Source organism: Colletotrichum tamarilloi, assembly GCF_030869305.1.
Source record: "Colletotrichum tamarilloi strain Tom-12 chromosome Unknown Scaffold_3.1, whole genome shotgun sequence".
Taxonomy (NCBI): Eukaryota; Fungi; Ascomycota; class Sordariomycetes; order Glomerellales; family Glomerellaceae; genus Colletotrichum; species Colletotrichum tamarilloi.
The window spans coordinates 13,131-38,165 of NW_026849386.1; the positions used below are offsets into that span (position 1 = coordinate 13,131).

General features: G+C 46.9%; 9 protein-coding genes across 9 annotated transcripts; 5 read left to right on the plus strand and 4 right to left on the minus strand.

The window, feature by feature from the left end:
- Positions 1-1,478: 1,478 nt before the first annotated feature.
- CTAM01_01185 (protein kinase) lies at positions 1,479-3,455 on the minus strand (the record flags this gene model as incomplete). The annotated part of the gene is made up of 5 exons (XM_060517227.1): positions 1,479-1,573; positions 1,627-2,362; positions 2,480-2,647; positions 2,930-3,271; positions 3,336-3,455. The coding sequence occupies 5 exons, from the start codon at positions 3,453-3,455 to the stop codon at positions 1,479-1,481; spliced, it is 1,461 nt and encodes a 486-aa protein (XP_060387688.1).
- A 1,062-nt stretch (positions 3,456-4,517) lies between these two features.
- CTAM01_01186 (uncharacterized protein) lies at positions 4,518-4,785 on the plus strand (the record flags this gene model as incomplete). Its single annotated transcript, XM_060517228.1, has 2 exons — positions 4,518-4,697; positions 4,750-4,785. The coding sequence occupies 2 exons, from the start codon at positions 4,518-4,520 to the stop codon at positions 4,783-4,785; spliced, it is 216 nt and encodes a 71-aa protein (XP_060387689.1).
- Positions 4,786-5,081: 296 nt separating this feature from the next.
- CTAM01_01187 (cytochrome P450) lies at positions 5,082-6,353 on the minus strand (the record flags this gene model as incomplete). Its single annotated transcript, XM_060517229.1, has 3 exons — positions 5,082-5,291; positions 5,355-5,492; positions 5,550-6,353. The coding sequence occupies 3 exons, from the start codon at positions 6,351-6,353 to the stop codon at positions 5,082-5,084; spliced, it is 1,152 nt and encodes a 383-aa protein (XP_060387690.1).
- Positions 6,354-7,491: 1,138 nt separating this feature from the next.
- On the plus strand, positions 7,492-8,865 carry CTAM01_01188 (uncharacterized protein; the record flags this gene model as incomplete). The annotated part of the gene is made up of 4 exons (XM_060517230.1): positions 7,492-7,771; positions 7,827-8,125; positions 8,200-8,372; positions 8,430-8,865. The coding sequence occupies 4 exons, from the start codon at positions 7,492-7,494 to the stop codon at positions 8,863-8,865; spliced, it is 1,188 nt and encodes a 395-aa protein (XP_060387691.1).
- Positions 8,866-9,458: 593 nt separating this feature from the next.
- CTAM01_01189 (uncharacterized protein) lies at positions 9,459-10,250 on the plus strand (the record flags this gene model as incomplete). Its single annotated transcript, XM_060517231.1, has 1 exon — positions 9,459-10,250. One exon carries the CDS (start codon positions 9,459-9,461, stop codon positions 10,248-10,250), a length of 792 nt encoding a protein of 263 aa, XP_060387692.1.
- Positions 10,251-10,350: 100 nt separating this feature from the next.
- CTAM01_01190 (high-affinity nicotinic acid transporter) lies at positions 10,351-13,650 on the minus strand (the record flags this gene model as incomplete). Its single annotated transcript, XM_060517232.1, has 6 exons — positions 10,351-11,504; positions 11,822-12,297; positions 12,354-12,962; positions 13,020-13,180; positions 13,245-13,361; positions 13,411-13,650. 6 exons carry the CDS (start codon positions 13,648-13,650, stop codon positions 10,351-10,353), a joined length of 2,757 nt encoding a protein of 918 aa, XP_060387693.1.
- Positions 13,651-14,413: 763 nt separating this feature from the next.
- CTAM01_01191 (DszA family Xenobiotic compound monooxygenase) lies at positions 14,414-16,205 on the plus strand (the record flags this gene model as incomplete). Its single annotated transcript, XM_060517233.1, has 6 exons — positions 14,414-14,652; positions 14,712-14,778; positions 14,859-15,032; positions 15,084-15,154; positions 15,210-15,389; positions 15,446-16,205. The coding sequence occupies 6 exons, from the start codon at positions 14,414-14,416 to the stop codon at positions 16,203-16,205; spliced, it is 1,491 nt and encodes a 496-aa protein (XP_060387694.1).
- Positions 16,206-20,988: 4,783 nt separating this feature from the next.
- Positions 20,989-22,899, plus strand: CTAM01_01192 (glycosyl hydrolase family 3 N terminal domain-containing protein; the record flags this gene model as incomplete). Its single annotated transcript, XM_060517234.1, has 1 exon — positions 20,989-22,899. One exon carries the CDS (start codon positions 20,989-20,991, stop codon positions 22,897-22,899), a length of 1,911 nt encoding a protein of 636 aa, XP_060387695.1.
- Positions 22,900-23,115: 216 nt separating this feature from the next.
- Positions 23,116-24,702, minus strand: CTAM01_01193 (uncharacterized protein; the record flags this gene model as incomplete). Its single annotated transcript, XM_060517235.1, has 1 exon — positions 23,116-24,702. One exon carries the CDS (start codon positions 24,700-24,702, stop codon positions 23,116-23,118), a length of 1,587 nt encoding a protein of 528 aa, XP_060387696.1.
- Between the last annotated feature and the right edge of the window lie 333 nt (positions 24,703-25,035).

Consider the following 25,035-nt stretch of genomic DNA (forward strand, 5'->3'; position numbering starts at 1 on the left):
CCAACATCCGAACTTCTCCGTATTCCTAGAATGAAAGCTTCAACGAAAACGAGCCTCTGTGAAGAGTGAAACGAGGCATCTCGAAGCAGCCCAACCACTCCAAAGGAGCCCGAACTCCGCCCAAGGCGCTCTTCGGTAATTATGCAAAGGAGGGGTCGAGATTCCGAAGTATCCACCCTTCCTGCAGGTCAAAAGCTCCGTTACTAATCTTCTCATGATAGAAAGCAGCTAATCAGTATAACGCAGGAAGCAATGCTACCCTGGCGTGCCAAGATAGATGCTCCGCCTGGTTGGAAGTACTGCAAATGAAGAGGTAGGCTTCGCTGCGGGCTGACAGCAGTATGCGATGATGTCGACGACTTCAAGATGTCTCCAATGATCGATTCACGTCGCCCTCCAAACCGATACTTGTCGGCATGTCGATGGCGAGATGCAACGCGTCTGTGCCTAACACTGCCTTTGCCTAGAGTCTCGCTCGCCTCATTCGGGTAGCCTGACGAGCGTGGTTCCCCGCCGTGTAGCTAACACGAGGCATAATCTGATTCGTTATGAACCCTGTCCCGGAAGAGGACTCCGACAGGTAGGCCATACAAAACTGTCAGTATGCAGCCCGTCATGCGTTCCGGCGATCAACTCAACCTTTTGGAGTTGTTCACCAAGCAATCATGACGAAGGAATTTGTTAGTGGTCGATATTGCGATGAGACAATGCTCCATCAGAAGCTCAGACAGTTGTTCCCGAACGCTTCGGGAGATGATATTGGAGTTCGAGTAAGATAATCCAAACTGTACTCTCCTTCTTTGCGCTTTTTGTGTGCTAAAATCGAATCACCCAGTTCTCGCGAGGGAAATGGAACCTTGACCTGCCGCGGTCCCTCACACCAGTAAGCGACGAGCAGAACTATTGATGCATTCGAGTTTTAACATGGCTGATTTTTTTGGCACTTGAAGGAAGAGCGGAATCTCTTCAGGTCTTCTTCTGGACCTGGCCACTATGCAAGCATCAGGCAGGTCTCACGCGAGACGAGAAGGGGATGAGTGACAAGGGAAACTTTGCCAGGTATATTTTGAGCAGGACATGTGTTTGGAGTCGTGTGGTAACCTTGTTCCTGGATCTCAGACCTATCTTCAGGTCGATGGTTTTCGTAGTCGCTCAATATACTCTCTCTGTTGGAGGTTGTAGAAGTTGATCCCCATGTCCCACCCTCGCCCTTGGCGGCTCTTCTGTGCGGCCTTGATGAGTGCGAAGCCTCGGATGGCTTTTTCTAATGGTATCCAGCGCATTTTCGTTGAGCCTGATCTTGACAGCAGGTGACTCTTCACTGGATGGTGGTAGAGGCCAAGGCACAGGCTCGACACAGTAAGCTTTGCTTTCCAGACATCGCCTTTGAATACGTCGCAGTTCTTCAAACACTTCCTTGCAAGTCGCTCGTTTCCTGACCGCTGACTCGACGATCAACATTCTGTTCTGAACGAACTTTAGAAGATCATGGGTGTACTGAGTACAATCTCGATGATTATGAAGCCCGTCAAACCACTACGATTCATCAGTCCGGGCTTCTGTCTGGTGACGGCTGTGGAACGATACATACTCGGGTCACATTTGGTTTTACCATGGCACCCATACTTCTCAAGGAGGTGTCGTCATCGGATGCAATACGCACAACTTGTACAATGTCGAAGTAAATATCGGACTTGAACTCCTGGCCCCATATCGATGATCTCGTCATTCGGTATTCGGCAAAATCTTCCGACAGCTCCCATCCACCCAACAGCCACGTAACGAACTCGACATAGACGCATCCCAGAGTCCAAATGTCCCAAGATCGTGAGATCATAGCACCCTCAATATCGCATTCCGGGGGCCGGTAAGTAGGCGTTCGCCCTATGCCAGAGTTGTTGGGAATGTTAGATCGACTTCTCTTGCTGTTAAAAACGCCAAGTCCGAAGTCCGATATCACGAGCCTTCCAGGATCACCCATCGAACTTCGAAACCAGAGAATATTATCGGGCTTTATATCTCCATGGCGACCGTACTTCACCGCATTCTCAGTGTTGCCATCGACCTTTCCTGGGTACTCATGGATCCTGGCAAGGCCGGCAGCCATGCCAGCAGTCTGCCTCGCAACCCAACGGACGAGGTCTTCGCCCATGTCTGGTTCACTATGGATTTCCCAGTACTTGACCAAATCACACTCGGCCCATGGGAAAAGAAAGTAAAAGAAACCTTTCTGACTCCAAGTTGTGAGCAGTGAAATCAAGTGTTCATGGGCGTTTTCGCTTTCAAATTTCCGCAACATCTGAAGTTCTCGCTGGAAGGCTGCCGTATCTGTGGATCGAAGTCTCTTCAGAGCAAAAAAGCACTAGCAGCTTCATGTTAGCCATTGATCAGCAAACCTGGCATGATTCCACCTCTAGTCCCGACTCTGATTTTAAAGTACGGAGTAACTTGACTATTATCATAAAAAGTGGGTACTTACATCTGCCCCGTTTTGACTGAAGTCGTGATGGCGGGGATGCAACTTGACCTTAAATACTTCACTGAATCCACCAGTTGCTCCATCGTCGTTGGGGTCAGATTGGTATGTCAAGGGGAGTATGACTCGATCATCAAACTTTCGATATTGGGCCTCGCTTCCTTGAATGCCCTTGAGAAATGGAACCCTTAGCGTCCATTGCCAGTCATCGAAAGACCTCAGTGAATTATGTCTCCAACCTTGGAAACACCCCAAGGGTTTGTCGAGGTCTTTTCTTTTTCGCAAGTCAACCTTGTTTCTTTGGCCTAATTCGACTTTTTGAAGAGGCAGATCTGAATCACAAACTCCGGTTACAGGGTCTAGAAACTTTTCGATAGACTTTACTCTCTCAATCAGGCAAAGAATCGCAAAGACCTGTCGATAACACCTACCCCCTGGAGAGCTCTCGCATACCCTTTGAGCAATGCGGTTTATATCGGAGTCATCGTCCAAAGCCTCTGTGAGTTCTTGTTTCACCGCTTCAGGACCAACAAGTTCCTCCAAAAGGCCAGTCGGGAGGTATCCTTCCGTTACTTCAGGGTGAGGATGGGGCTGGTAATGGCTCCGAAGAAGCTCATCTAGTGGTACTCCAGTGTAAGCGCTGGGGGGACTTTGGGCCTGGTCTGTCGAGCGGATTGGTGGGTTTCGGTTCCCGACACTGGTCTGTTCGCTAGGTGCTGCTGGGCGTTCTTTTGGAACGTTATCGAGGCCCTGGTTCCCATGAATAGCGTCAAGCGCAGGGTTGTGCTCATCGCCCTGTGGTTCGTGTTAGGAAATCGTGCAGCTTGAATGGCAGAAGAGGGCCCAATTTGCAACTGACAATAACAACTTTCGGAATGCTGCCACCTAGATGGAGGTAAGACAGATCTTCGCTCAATGTGCGAGGGTGGCGATTGGGGCTGGGGCCGCTGGGTATGTTCGGATGGTATTCTGGAGGCATTGTGGAGTGGTACGCTTCATTAGTAGCACCAAAGATGAAATGTGCAAGTATCAAGCTAGGAAGCCTCGAGCAGCAAGATCGTGTTTGTCGAACCGGAAACGATGTCTCATCCTAGTGGAAGAGAAGGGAGTTTTAATGGGCGAGCCTGGCAACTATACTGCACAGCCAGCCTCACGAAGTAATGCCCCAGAGAGGAATGGTCGATTATCAGCTTTATGGCCTCCAAGTGGTGTAAGCAGCGATTACGATGCAGAATGGACGGGCTCTGACCAGGGCAGCGGCAGGCTGTGGACTGACGGGGTTTACATGCAGGCTGTAAGTCTGTACCTGCAAGGGAAAGAGAAAGTCGGTGTCAGAGGGGCCTGGAGACTCGGGGAAAAAGAAGGCTGCGCAAGTTTGCAGATGCGCGTGTACTGTACCCATAACCCGGAACTCATGGTATACCAATTGAATAAGAGAAGAAGCCGTAGAAAGAAGCAAGGGAACGATTTTTGGTGCACCCTTGGAAGTGGCGATGTGTTAAGAACCGCTTCTTCACTCAGAACGGAGCAGAGCTATGTTGACGTGGAAGTGGATTCACCCCCATCGCTGCAGTGGATGGGTGCGCGAAGGCATCCCCATAGGCCGAAGTGGATGCGACGACGAGGAACCCTGAGCCTACAGCTGACACTTGGGCTAGGTAGCTTGCTGTGCGGGAATTCCAATTCATGTTGATGGTGTGAGCAGAAAGTGGTCAACGAATTCATTCGACAGAAGCGATCTGGAATGCAGCTTAACATGCAACCACACGAAGGGAGCAGGTGATTGGCTTTGATCAGGCAACCGCACCATAAACCTGCAGATATTGATGCAGTCTTGCAGCATGTTATGAGTGATCTGCTTGAGGTCAACCAATCATACCCTGGTAGGACTAAAACGCTGCAAGCCCTCCTCGGCCCTTAAGTGTAGGCGCATTCCACCGAGAATCAGACCCGGCCATCTTCCTCTTCGGCTCTCACCATCCGTTACCGACATTCTGGGGAAGAAAAAAAAAGACATAAGAGAAAACAACAGCAGCACACAATGGATAGCAGCTTCAGTGTACGTCGGAATAAGCAGCAAGGATGCCAGAGGATATCTGGATCCTCCATCGCCCCGGAGAGACTCTCCCGTTATCTTAAAGAAGAATTCAATTCCCACCAGTTCGAGTTTGAGTCAAGAAAAAACTCTTACGTGATCCGGGCTCCGCGTGATCTCTCGCCAGTACGTGCGCCCTAAAGTTAAGGAACATGGAAGATCGCTAATGCAAAAACAGGATGAAATTCAAAGACTCCGGACAAGTCGCATGTAGGAATAGTAGAACCAGCGATGGAGCGAAAAAGGAACTATTTGCTGCTTGAGTTTTTCGGGCGAAACACGACGGCGTTGAGATTCACAGCATAGCCACGGGGTTTGGGAAGGATTGCATTCGTTTGGCACTTCAATGCTTTGAAGATATCACATCATGAGGATTTGGAAAATCTTGGGACTTCAATTTTTGTATTGTGATTTACTAGACTCAATTAGAACACACTCGTTCACTGTCACCTCAGGCGTTCCCAACCTATCAGCAGGTGCTCTAAAAAGGGCGTCCAACCTGTCAGAAGCCTAGGAAGCCCCAACTTTACCAACCTGCGATCGCCGTGCATTGACTCGAACCTGAAAGTTTACAGGCTTCACGAACCAACAGTTCCTAGTAACCCAGGGAGCGTCCCTACAAATTTCAAAATCAAACTCGTGCAGTAATCTGGGCATCAATTTCGAAATTTCCAATATGGAAATGTGTCTTCCGATGCAGGTTCGTGATCCCAGGCCGAACTATCAGCTTGTCAGTGACAGCACTGGAACATGCAATCTCTAGCTCTTTTACAAGAGGCTTACCGGCATCCAGTGTCTGTTCATCGCCGACAAACGATCGGTATCCGTAGTCAACCATCGATCCGGTCTAAAAGAGGCTGCATCTTCGCCAAAGATGGACGGGTGGTGGTGCTCAACCCAAGTGTTGATGCCCACGATGGTCTAATAATGATTAGTGAATGTCAATCAGTCTACAATGCCGACATGGTTTCAACATACCCCGGCTGGAAAGAATTTCCCTGCAATAGTAGCTCCTCCTTCAGGAACAATTCTCTCGAGGGGAAGCCCAGTCGCGGGATGCAATCTCAATGCCTCTTTGATGACTGCCTGGAGGTATGGCAGCTTCAGACTCTCCTGGAAGTTTAGTCGTCGAGGATCACCAGTTCTCTGGGAATAGAATTCGTCAATCTCTTTTTGCAGCTTGCTCATCTCTTTAGGGTTCCGGAGAAGCTGATATAAAATGGCGCTAAGGCTGATGGCGGTCGTGTCTGAGCCTGCAACCATGTTTGATACACAACCCGCCAGAACATGGTATTGAGAGAAAGTTGATGAGTCCTCGGAGTGCTTTCCGAGAAATTTAGAGAGAAAGTCCATTGTGCCAGACTGTTCAGAGAGATGTGAAGTATCCTCAGCATCGACTGCTTTGGGCTTTGCCTGATGGTCTGCCAAGCAACCCTTGGTGAACTCGACGATGAATTGCCTGCCAGTACCCTGTTTACCTAGCCGACTCCTGATGGGTGCTAAGTAGGAGTGGAGGTACGAGTATACTCCTACCATAGTCGCGTAGTAGAGGTGATTTTCGAGATTCTTGATCACCGCTCCGACATCGAGACCCCGGTCCAGGAATCCAAGTCTCTTGGAGTAGGTGATCATACCAACCACGTCGAATGCGTAACACTGGAACCAATGACCCATGTCAACAGGCTCTACCGTCGTTCCTCTGCCACTCATCTCTGAGAGCCTTCTGGAGAACAAGTCCGCACACTCATCGACGTAGCTCTCGTAGTGCACCAAGGAGGACATGCTGTACATGCTTTGATAGAGACGTCGATTTTCGCTGTGGCGCTTCTCGTTTCGGTCTGAGAACAAAGACCATTGATGCGGGTTTGGATCACCCCAAGTGTCGTACCACGTAGACTTTGAGAATGCGTGGCCATGACCGTAGATCACCTTCGCTGCGTGTGGGTCATTGATACTGAATCTATTTGGACCATATCGGACAATTGAGCCTTGGAGGAGTTAGCTCATTTACACTGGACTCTTCCAAGTTGACACAGTCTTCGAGACAAGACTGTGTTTCTGTCCAGTAGGACCCCTCCAAAAGACGACTTGCCATATTTTCGGTGCAGCTCAATGTTGTCAACCTCGAAGCAACCCTGATGAATCCTCCATGCGTACCATAGGTCCGTGAACCGCGCAAAGAAGGGGCCGGGGACGGATGCGAGTGGGGCCGCGAAGCCGCGATAGATCTTTGCCAGGAGCTGCACTCCCACAAAGAGTGCGACTATCACCAAAAGGACGTATGCCTGCATTCTATCGATTGATACGGCTGTTGCAGAACCCTCTGTGGATGCTTGGAATTGTGTGTTACCAGATAATCCATCAGTTATCGCAGTTGCGCATGGGAGATAGCGAGCTCGAGATTGGCAACTATGCGCTCCGCAGCTCCCGAGGCTAAGAAAGCTAGCCAAGGCATCTCAGAGGCGGGGTCAACCTTTGCGAGTTTCCACTATCATGGAAGTCAAGGCTCTGAATGACGTACGGTGTCCGCGGACAACCTCATGGCGACCCCGCATGTCTGCTTGCTTGTGGTCCCGGCTGCTTCGGCCGGCAGTCCGAGCGCAGGATGGTATCTCACTACTAGTCTGTCTAGGCCAACCCATATCCGATGAACACCAATCACATCTTGGGTAAACTGTTGCTTACTTCTTTCGATGAGTATCAGCGGGGCATCGGCCGAACATCGCTAAAATTAGAAGTTTAGAACATTGGGCTTTGGACGATGGAGTTGCGATGGGTCTCTCGGCCCCCGAGATGTTTATCATGAAGTTGTTTTGTCTAACGAAGTTCAGCTTAATTACAAGCAAAGTTCTGCCTCACTCCAAACACATGTTGACCAAGCAAATTGAAGCCATTGACAAGAGCAACAAAGAATTTCAACATGCAGAGCACCCTTCCAGCGTCTTGGTATCGTGAGCCAGGTTTCTATCAACTGGAGAGACGCGCTATCTTCAGTAAATCATGGATCCTAGTCTCACATGTCCACCAATTCAGTGAGCCAGGCAAGTACGCTCGCTATGAGATGGCCGGTTATCCCTTTTTCATCATTAAAGACCGTGCCGGGAATATCAATGCGTTTCTCAACATCTGCCGCCACAGAGCATTTCCAATTGTTCATGAGAATGAGGGGAAGGCGTTTGTGCTGTCTTGCAAATATCATGGTATGCGCTCTTACCCGGCCTCTGACTCCGACCTACAGTACTAACACTATGGCAGGGTGGTCTTACAGCATGAATGGAAACTTGGCCAAGGCGCCTCGATTCGACCAGGTCGAGGACTTTGACAAAAGCGAGTATGAACTCTACAAGGTTCACAGCCATATTGATAGTCTGGGGTTCTTCTGGATCAACCTGGACGCAGCTGAAAAGCCGACGCTTAGCTGGGAGGAACAGTTTGGTGGCGTTGATAAACAGCCCCGGCTAGAGAACTTCGACATGAGCAACTATGAGTACGACCACACTTGGTCAATGGAAGGAAAATTCAATTGGAAAACACTGATTGAGAATTACAATGAGGTTCGTGCAATCAACTCCGATCTTTATAGTTGGTCAGTCTCAAACTGGGTACTAATTCTGTGGGCCTCCTGCAGTGTTATCATTGCCCGACAGCTCACCCTGGCCTCGCACCCTTCTTCAAGGGCAATAAACAGATGAACTATGGTCTCAATAAGTACTGGGTTGAACACCTTGGTGCAAAAGGAGAGCAACGTGCCAGCTCCGTCAGTCCTACATACATGTTTCCCAACGCTTCGGTCACTCTCACGTGAGTTAGAGTCATTCCCATGTGCGCTCAAGCAGGCTCAGCTAACCCGGTCTCCAGGCCTGTATTCTTCTACATGATGTCAATCGTACCCACATCTGCCACCACGAGCTTGATGCGGTACGAAGTCTATCGGTCAAAAACGGCGACTCCAGAAGAGTTGAAAGAAAAGCTGGACTTCTTCAGCCAAGTTGAGTCAGAAGACAAATGGCTAGCCAACGGATCGCAGTCCAATCTCAATAGTGATACCTACACAACTGGGCCATTTCACCCTGATGTGGAAGAAGCGGTTGTCTATGTCATTGGAAAGGTCAAGGGGCTTCTGCATGACCATGTGGCCGAGGAGAGAAAGCGCGGGTCGGAATGGTGGCCGGCTCGCAGAGGCCCTGTTCAAGCGACGAGATCATCCGCCGAAGAGGATGAGGCGTTCTGTCGGGGTGTTTGTTCGAGCTCTAGCATGAACGATAAGGCCGTACCCGAGGGCTTAGCGTGGTAATTTAGCTCTGTCTGATTTTTTAGGATCTCAAAGATCGAGCTAAGTAATCAATCGAGACGCTCAAACCATTGTATCTTTCACACGAGGTGATCCCCTGGGCCGAGATAAAGCTTGATACCCTAGAGAGTTATTGAGCTACCAGGGAGATACTACCATACCGTTGTCGTCATCAGGAAAATTATTTAGTGGAGGCTTACGTTCGCGCTATTGCAGGAGAATAGTAGGCAATAGTAATTTGACGCTCGGCATGTAACGGAGACCGATATTAATTGCATTAGTAATGTGGTGGGCGCGTTCGCGTCCAGGGCAATTCAGTGCAGTTCACCAGACCCTACCGCGTCCTAGGGCTCGGTGGTTAACTAGCTCCCTACCATTGGAAAGTACTGGAATTCCAGTTTAATGCCGAAGGCACTCTAGTTCAATACTTGGAAATTGGCAAAAGACGAGTCAGTGGTGATAAATAGGGTAAATGACGCATCATACTTCGAACGATGGCCTGTCGACGACATAATCGACATTGAAACATTCCCGTAACTCCTGCTAATTCAATTACCAATCATTCCACGTTCAACTACTTGACCTCAACTATCATCATGGCCGGCTTCACTTCCACACTGCCCCGCACGCTTCTATCTCCATCTCTATACACCCATGTACACAATGTTTGGTTTCAAGGCGTAGCACCTCATGCCAAGATTGCCTCACGAGAAGCAATGACGCGTTGGTTCGGCCAGGGATCCCCGGAAGACCGTCGAGCATTTGACGACACCTGCACGAAAGAGTTCGCGGCCGCTCTAGAGTCCATCGGACCCGAAAGGTTCCCTCTTCCGCCTTCGAACAACTTTTCAGAGGAGTCTGCCGCAGCCGAAAACATTGCAGGTCCATTGATGCAAAGCATCAACACCTCGGACGGAGAAACCAAGAGCATGCAGACACTTGCACTCATTCTCCTGCTCGATCAAATACCCCGAAACATATTCAGGACACGCCAGGCCGTCATCTACACGCATTACGATCGGCTTGCACGGGCAGTCCTCCGCAGCCTCATGAGTGCTGAATCGCGCCCTGACATGCATCCCTCGCTCCGGTTGGCGCCGGCGCGGCGTATGTGGTTTTATATGCCGCTGATGCACTCCGAACATATCGAAGACCACGAGACATACATCAAAGTTGTCAGCGAGATGCAAGAAGAGTTTCGAGAGCAGGGGGACAAACAGAGCGAGGACTATATCGGGGACAGCCTAGAGTTCGAGAAGAAGCATAAGCATCTGATCGAGCGGTTTGGGAGGTATCCGCACCGTAATGCGCAGCTGGGCAGATTGATGACGAAAGAAGAGGAGGAATACCTTCGAAGTGGGGGAGAACACTTCGGAACCGCAGCGTGATAAGACGTGGGGGTTGGCTAAATGTGTGTTTGTAGCTGTATATAAACAGGGCCTACATGTAAAGATATCTCGATCCTTCTCATTCTACTCTGACCACATCTCATCCAAGAAGAACCTGCTTAACAATCCTCACCTCCTCCGTCGTGCCGCAGATCAGACCTGCTCTACCATCGCAATCCTTCTGAATCTTTTCAAGCAGTGGCCTGCCATCCGTGGGGTCAATGGCTTGGCCACCCGCACACTCCATGATCAGAGCAATCGGGTATAGCTCGTAGAGGAATCTGAGCTTGGGAAGAACACCGGGCGTAACAGGCATAACATAGACGCCATGACCCTTGACAAGCGCATGCACAATGTCGGGTACAAGGCCGCCGCAGTACCGCAGCGTGTACTTCTCCTTGATGAACCGCGTAATGAGAGCGCTGTACCTCTCATCGTCCGCCGCATGTCGCAGGTTGGCGGGCGCAAAGTAACGCGTCTTGAAGGGTGCGTCAGCCAATTTGACGACCGGCCGGATAACCTCGCAATCTGCCACACCGTTCGGGCCGTATCCGATCTCAAAGCAAGCGGAGTCGGCGCCGGGGATCCGCACGGCGACAATGGCGGTAGTCCGGGGTCCGATGACACCAATAATGGCCGCAATCTGCTTCTCAACCGGTGACTGGCCCACCGCGGTCCGCCCATCCCAGATGCCGACAATTGTTCCAACCGTCCAGTTTGGCGCAATGATGGAGCTGCCGTCAAGGGGATCAAAAGCGACGGTGTACTCCTCTGAGGTTGCAGGGATCTCGTTTGCGCCAGCGCTCGCTTGTGGCCTCGCAGGCTTCTCGATCGGGTCCTCCTCACTGCTTGCGGTCTGGATCGAGGGGCATCTCGCAATAGCTTCGCGCATTACGTTCTCGGAGAGCACGTCGACGTTGAGCTGGTCGTCACCAAAGGCGTTTGCTGTCCCAGCAAGTGAGACGTGCTGGGATGCCTGCAGAGTCTTGGCGATGCCGGAAATGGCGTCAAGGATTGCCGGAATTACATCGCTGCGGAGAGACGAGCGGTCCCCTTGCGGAATCACCTTCTCCAAAAGCTGCGTAAGAGCTGGCGATGCCGACATGACTGGTTGTGAACTTGGTATGTGAGGCCCCTCAGAAAGTGTTGAGTCAGGACCGAAGTGAGTTATTTTAGGATCAGTGAAGTTGCGAGAATTTACGCTACGGCGTGGCCCCCACACATTCTCGACGGGTTCTCCCTTGATCCACCATTCTCACACTCATGGCGTCAAACTCAAACTCACGACTACTGGACGCAAAGTACTTACACCTGAATCGAGACATCATGAGCTCTAGAAACCTGGAAAGCTTTCTCGTCTGCTGACTTTATTTGCACTGGGTTACAGGTCCGCTCGTCTTAAAATGCTGCATTTTCTTCAGTAAGACACCTACCTTATTGAGATATTGAATCGATCTGTCAGCAAAAGATAGAGCTGATATCTTATCGCGCACTTTGTCACTACGCGTCTGTGATTCGCTAATGATTATCTACGAGAAGAGCAAATCACTAAGTTTGCGAGCTTTCCTCACCAGAGTCTCCACCCTGCCGTTTGAATCCATCGTAAAACCGCCTTTCCTCAAATACCCGTATATCATCATCGAAGTTGACCTTGCCAAGTTTTCGTGCCTTCAATATTTTTCTTCTCACTCTCATCACATCGTACTCCGTGTTCCGGGTCAACCACCAAGTCCATAGGTTGGCGACAAAGGAGGCGATAGTTGTCGCCGCTGCTATCGCGAAGCTTGTTTTGTAACCATTATATGCAAACTTTGACTGGAACAGCTGCGGCCCGATGACGCCGCCTAGCTGGGCTATACCCGATTGGAGACCAAGCGTGAAGGCCGTCCCCGTAGATCCAGAGAGTGTGGCAGATCTCCAGGCCCAGAACGGAATGAAGTATGATTGGTAGAACAAAGTTCCCAAGATGCAGGAGATGTAGATGCCATACCGATTGGTGATCGTAAAGAAGAGAACAAAGCATACAACCATGCCGGACATGAGAATCCTAACCTTCTAGTCAGTGACTCATACCTCGTATCTCAAGTCTTGAATAAGACTCACATGATGTAGGCTGGCCGGACGATATACGCCCTCGACATGAACCACGCCGAAAATATCAAGCCCACGATGGCGGCAAACGCAGGAGGCATATTCAACAGCTGATTCCTCGGCAGCCCCACAAAGCCAAGATTAGTAACAATGGTAGGCAAGTACCACGTCAACGCGTATCCTCCAATGTTGATGAGCGTCTGCGACAGCATGAATGACCAAATCAATGGTGTTCGTAGGACCGCCCAAATCTCTTTGCCGGCGAAATCAGGATCGTTAGTCAGGGGCGCGTTCTCCGGTAACCTGGCCTCTACAAACTCTTGTTCCCTCTCTGTCAGGAAGCGGCTGCTGCGCGGTGACTTGGGATAGTCTGGTAGCAGCCAGAATACCACACCAGAGAAGACGATGGTAGTCAGTCCTTCGAGAAGGTATACCCATCTCCAAGCACTAATACCACGAATCCCGTTCATGTAGCTGATACCATAGCATAGAAGCGATCCAATGATGCCCGCCAGGTTGGACATGGCAAAGAACCAGGTCACTGGTTTGCCTATCTCATCTGTGCGGTACCAACTAGACAACTGGGCCATGATACCCGGAAACATACCCGCTTCGAACATCCTGGAATACAGTCAGCACGCTTTTGGCCTGGATATCATTCAGGCACTCGAGACTCACCCAAGCAGAAATCGCATAGCGTAAAGTTGATGCCGATTTTGAGCTGCAGCTTGGCATGCCGTAATGATTCCCCAGGTGAGGAAGATACGAGACTGCCAAAGATGAGGACTCATACGCTTCAGTAGAAGATTGCTGGGCGCTTCGAAGACGATGTAGGCGATCTAGCCTTGTTAGTGTTTCGCGACGATTGCTCAAGTTGCTTTTTAAGACTGAGCAGCTACTTACACCATAGATAGATCCAACCCAATTGTATTGATCAGATGTCATGTCGAGCTCTTTCATGATATTTCGGGACTCTCCTGCTTGCAACACCCGGACATTTGCAGCATTGGTTTGGTCAATCTGGAAATTCGTTAGAACGCTGAGTCGAACGGCTTTAAAATTGCTTTACCTGCTTGATCATAAACATCACGCCGATGAGAAGCAGGAAAGCCTTGTCAACTTTGTTGATGATGGACCTTTCCTCTTCCGCAGAAAACGTCGAAAGAAACGCCGCTCGAGCTTCTGGGTCATCTCGTAGGTTGTCGGCGTTGGCCCGAGCCACGGCTGTGTTGGCTTGCTGCTTCCGGCTCGCGGCCGTTGCATCGTGGTCGATCCGGACTTCGTCGGGCTGTATCGGTGCACTCATCATGGAACCCGCGATAGCTAAATTAAGCCATTCTAGGAGTTGAGGGTCAACTTCCAACAGAGGTGGTCTTTAAAGTCAAGTAACTGATTGGTGCCGACATCTAATACCCGATGCCGGCATTGCTTGCCATCTGCATCTCGATACCGATTTTCTTATCAGCGGGGATTCAGGGGAATGTGCATGATGTGCTCGAAGTTGATATGGCGATATAAAGCCTGGAGTGTGATGGGCTCTTACAGAGTGCTTCTGAAGCGTTGCTGTATCTGCACATCATTCGCTGAAGCGCGCCGAGAACTGATGGCGGAATCATGGCCCACCCTTCCATCATCTGCAGGATTCTTGCGTACCAACCCAACGACATTGTGTTCGCAGGGCTAGTCCGGCTAATATCCGCGTCCTTCTAATACATCTTCAGCATTTCTTTCTGGTCGGGAAAATACACAGACCGGCGAGGAAATGTTTCCCAAGTCCGATAAAGGAGTCCGACGACCTCATAGAGGGGGATTAAGGTAGTATCTGTCGGAAAATATCCGTAGGATTTCCGCACGCAACATGCAGATGAGATGACGCCAAAGAGACATGGATGTTATAAACTACAGACACTGACTTGGGATTGGCTTCATTGTGCTACCAAGGGCCAAGCAAGTCACCACTAACCCTAGGACAAATTCAAATCTACGAATAGCGGTTCTTTTCCGGCTTCGACGATTGGTTGTGCGATATCGAAATCTACTCTTATTGACACTTTTGAACGACCACAGTGACCATGGCTTCCTCAAAGAGTCAAGATGGCGGTACAAGTGCCAAGCCTCAAAAGCAGATTCTTCTCAATGCTTTTGATATGTTCACCGTAGGACACCTATCCTTTGGCCAATGGCGTAATCCCAAAGACAGAGCCAAAGATAAACGCCGCGATCTCACCTATTGGACAGACCTAGCAAAGCTCCTCGATAAAGGAGGGTTTGTGGGCTTGTTCTTGGCCGATACTTTTGGGCCATACGACACGTTAGCGTCACCTCATCCTCTGCTCTAGCCAGCATCATCATTGCTAACATAGCTTTCAGGTACAAGGGGAGCGCAGAGCCATCGGTCAGAACAGGCGCCCAATGGCCTATGGCCGACCCTGTCATCGTGAGTATGACCTCGGCAGCGATGTCTTCGTGGCGCATGCACCCTCTGATATGCCCCGCAGATGACTAACATGGTATTAGCCCGTTTCCGCGATGGCTGCTGTCACCAAGAATCTTGGATTTGCCATCACAACGTCAACTTCGTACGAGCAGGCATACGTGGTTGCAAAACGCTTCAGCACCCTCGATCACTTGACGAAGGGACGTTTTGGATGGAACATTGTCACCAGCTGGAAGGAATCAGCTTCCAAAGCTGTAAGGTCCTCTTCTTGAAGTTCTTGGGCTACATCTCACATTAAACGGCAGGTTGGCCTTCCATTAGTTGAACACGACACCCGGTACTCAAATGCAGACGAGTACTTGCGAGTTTTGTACAAGTAAGTCTTAGATTGAAGAAATTTCTCATTCAGGTGCACTGACAAGACTATGTAGATTGTGGGAGGGCTCTTGGTCAGACACCGCATTGGTAGAAGACGCAGAGAAAGGCATATACTCGGATTACTCTCAAATTCGTCCCATCCATCACCATGGCAAGTTCCACGTCGATGCACCTTTCCTGACAGACCCTTCTCCCCAACGTACGCCTGTGCTGTTCCAGGCCGGCACATCTCCGTAAGTTCCACGTACCTTTCAGAGTCTTGAACCTGGATGCTGATCATTCCTGAAAGCGCGGGCATCAAATTCGGTTCCACCCACGCTGAAGGCATCTTTGTTGCCGGTCTCTCCCCACATGTTGTAGCACCAAGAGTCAAGGCCATCCGCGAAGGCGCCATCGCCGCAGGACGAGACCCCTACTCCGTCAAAGTTTTCGCCATGATAACCCCGATTATCGGCAAAGATGAAGAAGACGCCAAAAGAAAGTACGAAGAAGCCCTCAAGTACGTCCTCATCGAAGGTGGCCTTGCCCAATTCTCCGCGACTACAGGTATCGATGTTTCTCAGTTTGATCTTGACCACGAACTCACCGAGGCGGACGTTGCGAGCCACCTTCAACGTATTCACTCGTCGCTATACAACTTGCGCTATCGCGGCGATGATGTGCCAAAGTTGACGCCCCGAAACCTGGGCACGGTCACGGCAATCGGTGGGAACGGGGCTATGCCGGTCGGTACCGCGGCCCAGGTTGCGGACGTATTCCAGGAGTGGGTGGATATTGCCGACGTTGATGGATTCAACATTGGTTACGTTGTTACGCCTGGCAGCTTTGAAGATGCCGTCGAGTACCTCGTCCCAGAGCTCCGTAGCAGAGGATTATTGCCGCCGGCGATTCCTGATGACGAGCCGGCTCCTACTTTCAGAGAGCAGATCTATGGGCCTGGACAAAAGGGGTTGAGGTCTGACCACCCGGGATTCAAGTACAAGTATGATACTTACGAAGAGACTATTGCCAAGGAAAGTGCTGCGAAAGCTGCAACGGCGGAACATTGAAGATAGCCGTGAGCCGTCAGTTTAGGGAGGAATTTTGACAGGAGTTAGCCTTAACGAGCCGCGTATCTTTTAGCTCAAAAACCTGTACCTATTCAGAGTTACGTCATGTTTCTCATGAACCGGGGTGTTCATGTTGGGACGGCTTTTACTTGCACAGTCAGTAATGTTGCTCAATTGATTCACTCATCATAGTTTTCTCTGAATTTAGGAAAATGTTTTCCTGCCGCCCGCATCATCTAAATCTCATCACGAGTTGCTCCATGCAGCAGCACCAAGTAGCTCATCGATGACAACTCGGCCGCTTGGCATGAAGCGCGCCCGACCCCAGCGTGGGGCCGGGTCCCCCACCGGAAGCACAATAATGTGATCATCAAAGACAGCCAGCCTTAATCAGGAAGCAATAAGCACGCTCGCAAGCGGTGAACCCACGGTAGATGTTGCCAAGACTCAAACATGTGCCGAACGTGGATCCGTTAAGGTAGGAATGACAGGTGACCACCGACCCGGTTCAGCAAAAACTCGATTGCTCCCCGCAATCCCCGCATCATCCAACTCGGTCACGACACCACCACCGGGACAGAGCAACGACTCACAAACACGTCTTCGGATCCAGCGCCATGGCTAGAGGTTCATCGATGGTCCAGGCCACAGCTATTGGAGCTTTCAGGATCTGGTAGACCCCGCCAGGCTAGAGGTAGGGCCGACTCAGACCCCAGACCTTAGACTTGGGACTTGGAATCCATCAACACAGATCCATGTCACCATTCCCAATTATCATTCTTGCAATGCTACAATGTGGATGCTGCGGGATTTCTGGGGTCTCCGCACCTGTTCCATTGGATCTACGACCCGAACATACTCCGGTATCCAGCTTCGAGACCATCACGGACGAAGAAAACAGCGCCACCCACCTTCGGGCTTGATGGGATGAATCTGGGTTGTCTAGCTCAAGTCTATTTGGATAAGCTTAACAACCTTATGCAACGTATGTGAAGAATTAGTTCTTAGCTCAAAAAGCACGGCTCTCAGGCTCAAAAGGCTAGCTACTTCATCATAGCCGTGATTAGGAGAATGAATACAGCTTGAGATCACAATGGAATCTGATAAGTCTAGCAACTGCCAATGAGTTGCAACAACGAGTATATCCAGCGCTCCAGCTTCGGTGGGATCGCTAGGTGTCGTACACTTGATTGTGCCACTCGTTGATCTCGCTTTACTTTAGCGCTCGGGACGTATGCGAATTCGCGGAGTTCTCTCCCGACAGGAAAGCATGACATCGTCACCTTATTAGCGCTTATACCCATATAAATAAATTAAATATAAGGTTCGTATTTAATTATTTAGCTTATTTCTTGCGCTATATTTAATTATTTAATAATTAATTAATAGATTTAATTAATTTTTTTAATTAGGAATTAAATAAAGCTATTATAAAAGTCCTTATAATACTAACTTATAGACTTTATTTTAATTAGCTTTTCTAATTAAAAAATTATTTTTTTATTTTTATATTATTATTATAAAGCTAGTTCTTAAGATATTAAACCTCCTTTAGTATAGAGGATCTTATTAATAATTATTATAAAATTAAAATTAATTTTACAAGGCTAAATATTCTTTTATAATTTATTACTATTATAAGGATTATAAAAATATTAAATATAAGCTTATTTAATATTAAATAAGTTAATTAATAATTAATTTATTATTAAATTAGGTTAAGGACTAGCTAAGGAATAATTTATAAGTAATATTAATTAAGCTTAGGTACGTAGTTAATTACTATGTCTATTATTTAAAATATTAATTATTACTAATATTACGAATTTTTATAATATTTTTTAGAATTATAAGGGTATTAAAAATAGCTTATAATTATAATAATAAAAGAGGAGGACTTACTATTTTATTTATATACTATTTTTATTAATAATTATAAAGTTCTTTTTTTATATTAAATAGTTAGTAATTTTATTTAAGTATATTCTACTTCTTTCTTAGCTATTTTAATTTTTACTTAGGATAATTATTATAATATAAAGCGGAGAGTTACTTAACTTAGTATAATACTTATTAAGGACTTACTAAGTATTAATAACTAATAATTAAAAATATCCTTACGAGTTAAAATTATTATTAAGAAGTAGCTCTACTTACTCTTTAAGTATATACTTAGATTAAATATAATAAAGGATATTACTTAAGGTTAGAGATTAAGAAAAAGGTTAGGATATAAATTAATAACGAGCTAATTAGTAATAAAGTAGTACTATTTATATTAATTACGATTATAATACTACGATTTAAGAAGCTATAAGATTTTTTTTTTAAAAAGGTTTATTATATAACTTTTTTTACTCCTCGAGATAGTTAATAAAATACTTAAGACTTATTATTACTTTTTATAAATAGCTATAACTATCTCTTTTATTCTAGCTCTAATATTTTATTATTTAAAAATAAAGTAGTTTAAATACTATTTTTAGCTTAGTTAGTAATTATTAGTCGTTATTATTAAAAACGTCCTTAATAAAGATTTATTACTTTAGATTTTTTTAAGCTTAACTAGTTACTAAGAAAGTATAAATCTATTTTTTTTATAAAAAGTGCTATATTATAAAATATATCGAATTTTATTTTATATTATTATTAAGTATTAGTATAAGCTTTTATAATGACTTTTTAAAGAGAGTAAATATATCGTTTTTATTAATCTTATTATTAACTTTAAGGAAAGTTTTATATTATTAAAATAATAAGTAAATAAATTTAATAACGTTCTAAAACTTATTAATAGGGCCCCTTATATACTAGAAGTTAAGATCTTTTTAAAGTTATTTAATATTAATTAATATATTTAATTTTTATTCGAATACTTTTTTATTATTACTAAATAAAAAGGCCCTATTAACGAGGTTAAGAATATAACCGTAGTATTTTATCCTCTAATTAAAAATATCTTTTTAAATATAAATATAAAATAATATAGAATATAAATAACTTAGGTAAGTATCGTTATTTAAAGTATTATTATAAATAATTACTTTAACTTAGTTACTTAATTCTTAATTATTTATTACTAATTTTATAATTTAAGTAATATTAGCCCTATTATAAGTACTATATTATTATTATAAAATAATAAAGTATTATATCTATTACTTAGTATAGTTTAAAAAGTAAGTAAAAATAGTAATAATAGTATTTTATATTAATAAAGTTTATAAATTAAATAATAAATAGACTTTTATTATTAACCTCTAGATCTTTACCCTAATTATATCTTTCTTTTTAATAAAGATCTTACTTTGCTTTTTTTTTATATTTTTATATAATAATAAGAGTTTATTAATAATATTATAATTTAATTAATAAAAGAGGGCTTAGAAATAAGGATTATAAAAAGTTATAAATAGGCTATTATTATTAATAATATACCTAATTATTAATTCTTTAATTCTTATTACTTAGCTTTTTATAATAATACTAAAAGTAAGTTTCTATCTCTTTAATATAAAGTTATACTTAGAGGATTTTAATAAATATAACGACTTACTAAAGCTTAGATTTATTATTTAATATTTTAATTTTAAATAAGCCGTTACTAAGCTCATAATTATTATTTTAAAATAGGTAATAATACTTATTTTATTATAATAATAATAAAATTAAAAAACTTTACTTTAAATATTTTTATTATAAATTTCTTAAATAAAGACCTTTTTTAAACGGATTTATAACTTTCTTAGCTTTATACTTTTTTATAATATTAAATTATTATTAATAAAAATCCTCCTTTTTTAAATTATTTTTAAAAAGGTAAGGAGGTTATTATAATTATTAAAATTAGTTAATAATACGAGGCTAGTATTAATTAAGGTCTATAGTTACGAAGTAATTTAAAATAATAGTTACGTACTAAAAATTATCTAATTTATTACTAATTAATTAATTATAATATAGCTAATTAATTAATATATAATTTAATTAATTTTAATAATAATTATAATAGTTATAAAGGGTTAGAAATAGTAGTACGTAACTTCGTTAGTTTTATTAATATTAAAAAAAGGGAGTATTAGAGGTTTTTTAGATTTTTAAATATAATAAGATATTAAATTTAAAGTTTTATAATACTTAGGCTTTTTTTCTTATAATAATTATTAATAATTTATTTAGTTAAGTAGTATAATACTAAACTTATAATTATAAATAAGGAGTCGTAAGTTCGAATCCCGTTTTAAGTATTTATATTCTTGATTATAAACTTTTATAAAATATAGTTAAGAATATTAATTTTTAATTAGCCCAGCCCTAGATTTTTTTTTTAAATAACTTTATATTTAATTAAATATATTAAATATAGGGCCTTATAATATTTAATTATTTAACTTGCTAAAATTCCTATATTTAACTATTTATTTAACTTATTTATTTAATTAATTTGAATGGGTATAAGCGCTGCACCTTATATAGCTGGAACCCCTTATCCGCTATATAACAGAGCCCTATATTAGTTTTATTGACCGATACAAGGCCGTTAGATAGCGTGCTAAGAACAGATATCGCATTGCCCCCATACCTACACGGTTCGTTGTCTGAGGTAGCATCTACTGCCAAGTCGATCCGACCTCGACGATGGCCGTCTGCTATTAGAGATTGGCCATGTGCCACTATAAATACCCCTCTGGCTCTTTCAGCCAGATAATGTGAGAAATCTCAGGATCGTTAGTCTCAGAACCAATTCCATACTACGTGCTTCTCCTCTGAGATCACAACCATTATGAAGCTCGAAGTCGCAACACTGGCCTTCGCCAGCCTCGTCCTACCAGCTACCTGCGAATCAACCCCCTCCTTCCCAAAAGAGCAAAGGCTAGCCCGCCAAGATAACACGGAGTCTCTACCAATCTACAAGAACTCATCCTACTGCGTCGACGCACGCGTCCAAGACCTTATCCAACGGATGACAGTTGAAGAGAAAGCCGGCCAGCTCTTTCAAACTCAACTCTACCAAGGTCCCAATGGCACTCTCGACCCTGGCAACGTCACGGCCCGCCGCAACAGCACCGATAACATGATTGGCGAGAAGTTCATGACGCACTTCAACCTTGTCGGCGACATCACGGACGCGAAGCAGGTTGCAGAATTTGTCAACCTCGTTCAGCAGCGTGCTCTGGATACGCGTCTGGGTATCCCCGTGACCCTTTCTACCGACCCTCGGCACCACTTCACAGAGAATATTGGCACTGGTTTCCAGGCTGGTGTCTTCTCACAATGGCCAGAGACACTCGGTCTTGCCGCTCTGAGGGATCCCGAGCTCGTTCGAAAGTTTGCCGAGGTCGCTCGAGAGGAGTACATTGCTGTCGGCATCCGAGCTGCCCTGCATCCGCAAGTCGACCTTGCTACCGAGCCACGATGGGCACGCCTGGGCAATACCTGGGGCGAAAACGCGACCTTGACAAGCGAGCTCATTGTCGAGTACATCAAAGGCTTCCAAGGAAGGGAGATCGGTCCTCACAGCGTGACGACTGTGACAAAGCACTTCCCTGGCGGTGGTCCGATGGAAAACGGTGAAGACTCTCACTTCACATACGGCAAGAATCAGACATACCCCGGAAACAACTTCGAGTACCATCTCACCCCCTTCAGGGCGGCAATTGCAGCCGGCGCGAGGCAGATGATGCCGTACTACTCCCGTCCGATAGGCCTGTCTGATAACTTAACCGATTACGAGCCAGTCGGCTTCTCCTTCAACAAGCAAATCGTCACGGACCTACTCAGAAACCAACTCGGCTTCGAAGGTATCGTCGTCACTGACTGGGGTCTAATCACTGATACGGTGATCCGCGGCCAAGACATGCCGGCACGCGCATGGGGCCTCGAAAACACGACCGAGCTTCAGCGCGCAGCTCGGATCCTCGATGCTGGGTGTGACCAGTTTGGTGGTGAGCAGCGTACCGAGCTCATAATCCAGCTGGTAGACGAAGGCATCGTGTCCGAAGACCGCCTTGACGTCTCCGTCAGACGTCTCCTTCGCGAAAAGTTTCTCCTCGGGCTCTTCGACAACCCCTTCGTCGATCCCGAGGCCGCAACGAGAGTTGTTGGCAACGACTACTTCCTCCGGCTGGGCAATGATGCCCAGCGCAGAGCCTATACTCTTCTCACGAACAAGGATGAGCTCCTCCCTCTAAAACACATCAGCGCAGAAACCAAGTTTTACATCGAGGGTTTCAACGCCACGTTCCTCGAGGCACGCAACCTCTCGGTCGTTGAGACACCGGAAGAGGCGGACTACGCCCTGCTCCGCCTCGATGCACCCTACGAGCCTCGTCCAGGCGGCTTCGAAGCAGCTTACCATGCCGGCTCGCTCGAGTACTCGGACGAGGAGAAGGCGCGCCAGGCCGCGATCTATGCGGCCGTGCCCACCGTCGTCGACGTGATCCTAGACCGTCCTGCTGCGATACCCGAGGTGTTCGACGCCGCTTCTGCGGTGTTGGGCAGCTACGGGAGCGGTAGCGAAGCTTTCTTGGATGTGATCTTCGGATTGAGCAACCCCGAGGGCAAGTTGCCTTTTGATCTCCCACGATCACAGCAAGCCGTGGAAGAAGCGATGGAGGATGTGCCGTATGATACGGTGGATCCTGTATTCAGGTTTGGCCATGGGCTGCGCTATGCCGATAAGTGTTCGTTGTGATGGCGCGCGATATGTGGCGCGACGCTCGATGTCCTTTGTCAGCGAGTAGTAGCGAGATTTACCAGGAATAAGGGATGTGAGAGGAGCAGTGGTCATGACTATAATGATTGATGAGACCGGACTTCTGAGAAAGTATGTTTGGATGATCGCATTCACGCATGAAGAATAATCTTAAATGTGCTATTGAACAATAAAAATGGGGAATCTTTGATTTTTCTATACCAATTCAAGTCTATCATCAACATCCTTCGCTGCTTCAATGCTCCTCTTCAATACGCTGGTCTCCGATCCGCTGAGCTCTCTCGCGTTCATACCAACCATGCAGCTCATATCCTTCTTCCTTGCCCCCTTAACCCATTGCTGGTCAATCATCCAGTGTGTCGGCACCGCAAACTCGTTCGGGTCGTCCATCTTGTTCTTCAAGAGCCCGCCGTTATACCACAACAAGTTATCCACCTCGTCCACGTGCGCAATCACGAAGCTGCACACCTGCGTCATCTCGGTCTGCACTCCGCTAAACGGCTTCCGCCAGCCGACCATACCGCCATAGTGTCGCGAGAAGCTGTACGTCGAGCCCGTAGCCTCGAGGCCGATCCAGTACGTCTCCTTGTCGCCGTACGTGATCCTGTACGTCCACGAGTTGCGCACGGCGTGCGTGTTCTGCCACGCCGTGTGTAGTAAGCCCATGAGCACGTTCAGACGGCCCTTGTTGAGCACCACGATGCCAGAGTCGCCTTCCTCGGCGTACTTTTCCGTCCACACGAGCGACTTTTGCAGCTCCTCGCTTGGGTGTTTGATCATATCGTGGAACCATTCGTGTCTCTCGGGGAACTGATCTTTCCAGAGCAGTCGGTCATGGAAGAGAAGCGCACCCTTTTCTTGGTAATTGCGCTGTTGGAAGAGCTGCTCGGGTTTCTGCAGGAAGACGACATCCGCATCCAGGAGAATAACTTCCTCGAACCGGCTGCCGAGTGCGGCAAACGGCTTAATCGCCCATCCTCCCTCGGCCAACTTCAATGTCGTGTCGTTGAAGACAGTCAAAATGTCCAAAAATTCAATGCGTCCGCCATCGCCCTCAGCAGCTTGCACAAGCGTGTCGCGGTCCTCCTCAGATAAATCCTCTTCGCCGGCGTAAACAATCTGAATGGGCAGCGTAGTCTGCAAAACGCGCGTCAAGGACGCAACCAAATGACACGCAAATCGCAGCGTGCCGTGTCCCGTCGGAATGACGATACCGGCATTTCTCGGCACGTACTCCGGCTTCTCTTTGCCGGACCCGGCGGCGCCCAATTGCTGTGCCGGGGCCCGCGGGGGCGCACGATCAGCGGCAGCGGCCCCCATAAACCTTCGCCTGAGATCGGCCAGAGGCGTCTGGCTGTGGATGTCCCTCGGCGGAGATTGCAAATAAGGGAACAGGGATGCGGCGACTCGCTCGACCTGGGCGTCGAGAAACTGTCTCTCGGCCCCCACAACCCGCAGGCCGTCGGTTCGGCCGCCCTCCTTCTCCTCGAGCGCCTCGATCCACGAGCGCAGCACCTTTGTGCGCTCACCCAGCTCTCCAAACACTTTCTTGTATGGCGGGCTGAGGGGGTAGTCGACGAAATATTGTGCCGTCGCGTTGATGGCGTCGAGGTTGAGACCGGACGTTTTTGAGGTGCGGAAGCTGAAGTTGGCTGATGTGAAAGGTGTTATCGCGCCGTGGAATCGGAGAAGGTAGACGACGCAGAGGGTGACGAAGGCCGCGCCGGCGATGATTGGCGTCGACTGACCGCCGTATCGCGGTGATACTAGGAGACGAACCATCCTTAAGGCCCTTTCACATTCCCTTCTTCTTCTCTCTCAAAGTCGTATCAATTTGTCGATTTTTTTTTTGCAGCAAAAAAGCTCGCAATGGAACTCGGAAACTGAGTCTTCTCCCCGCGTCTCGACTGCCTGGGCCGGCGACCTTTTAAACAGCCAAGACCTTCAAGCTGTGCTTCCATTTTTGGGGTGTTGGGACCGGTGCTAGCCCAAAGCTTATTATGCCGATGTTCCTTACTCCCGCGTCAAACCAGACTCAGCTTAATCTATCTGACTGGCGACACTTGCGCAGCTTCCACCCCGGCTCGCGTGTTCCGAGATCAGTGATATCTGCGT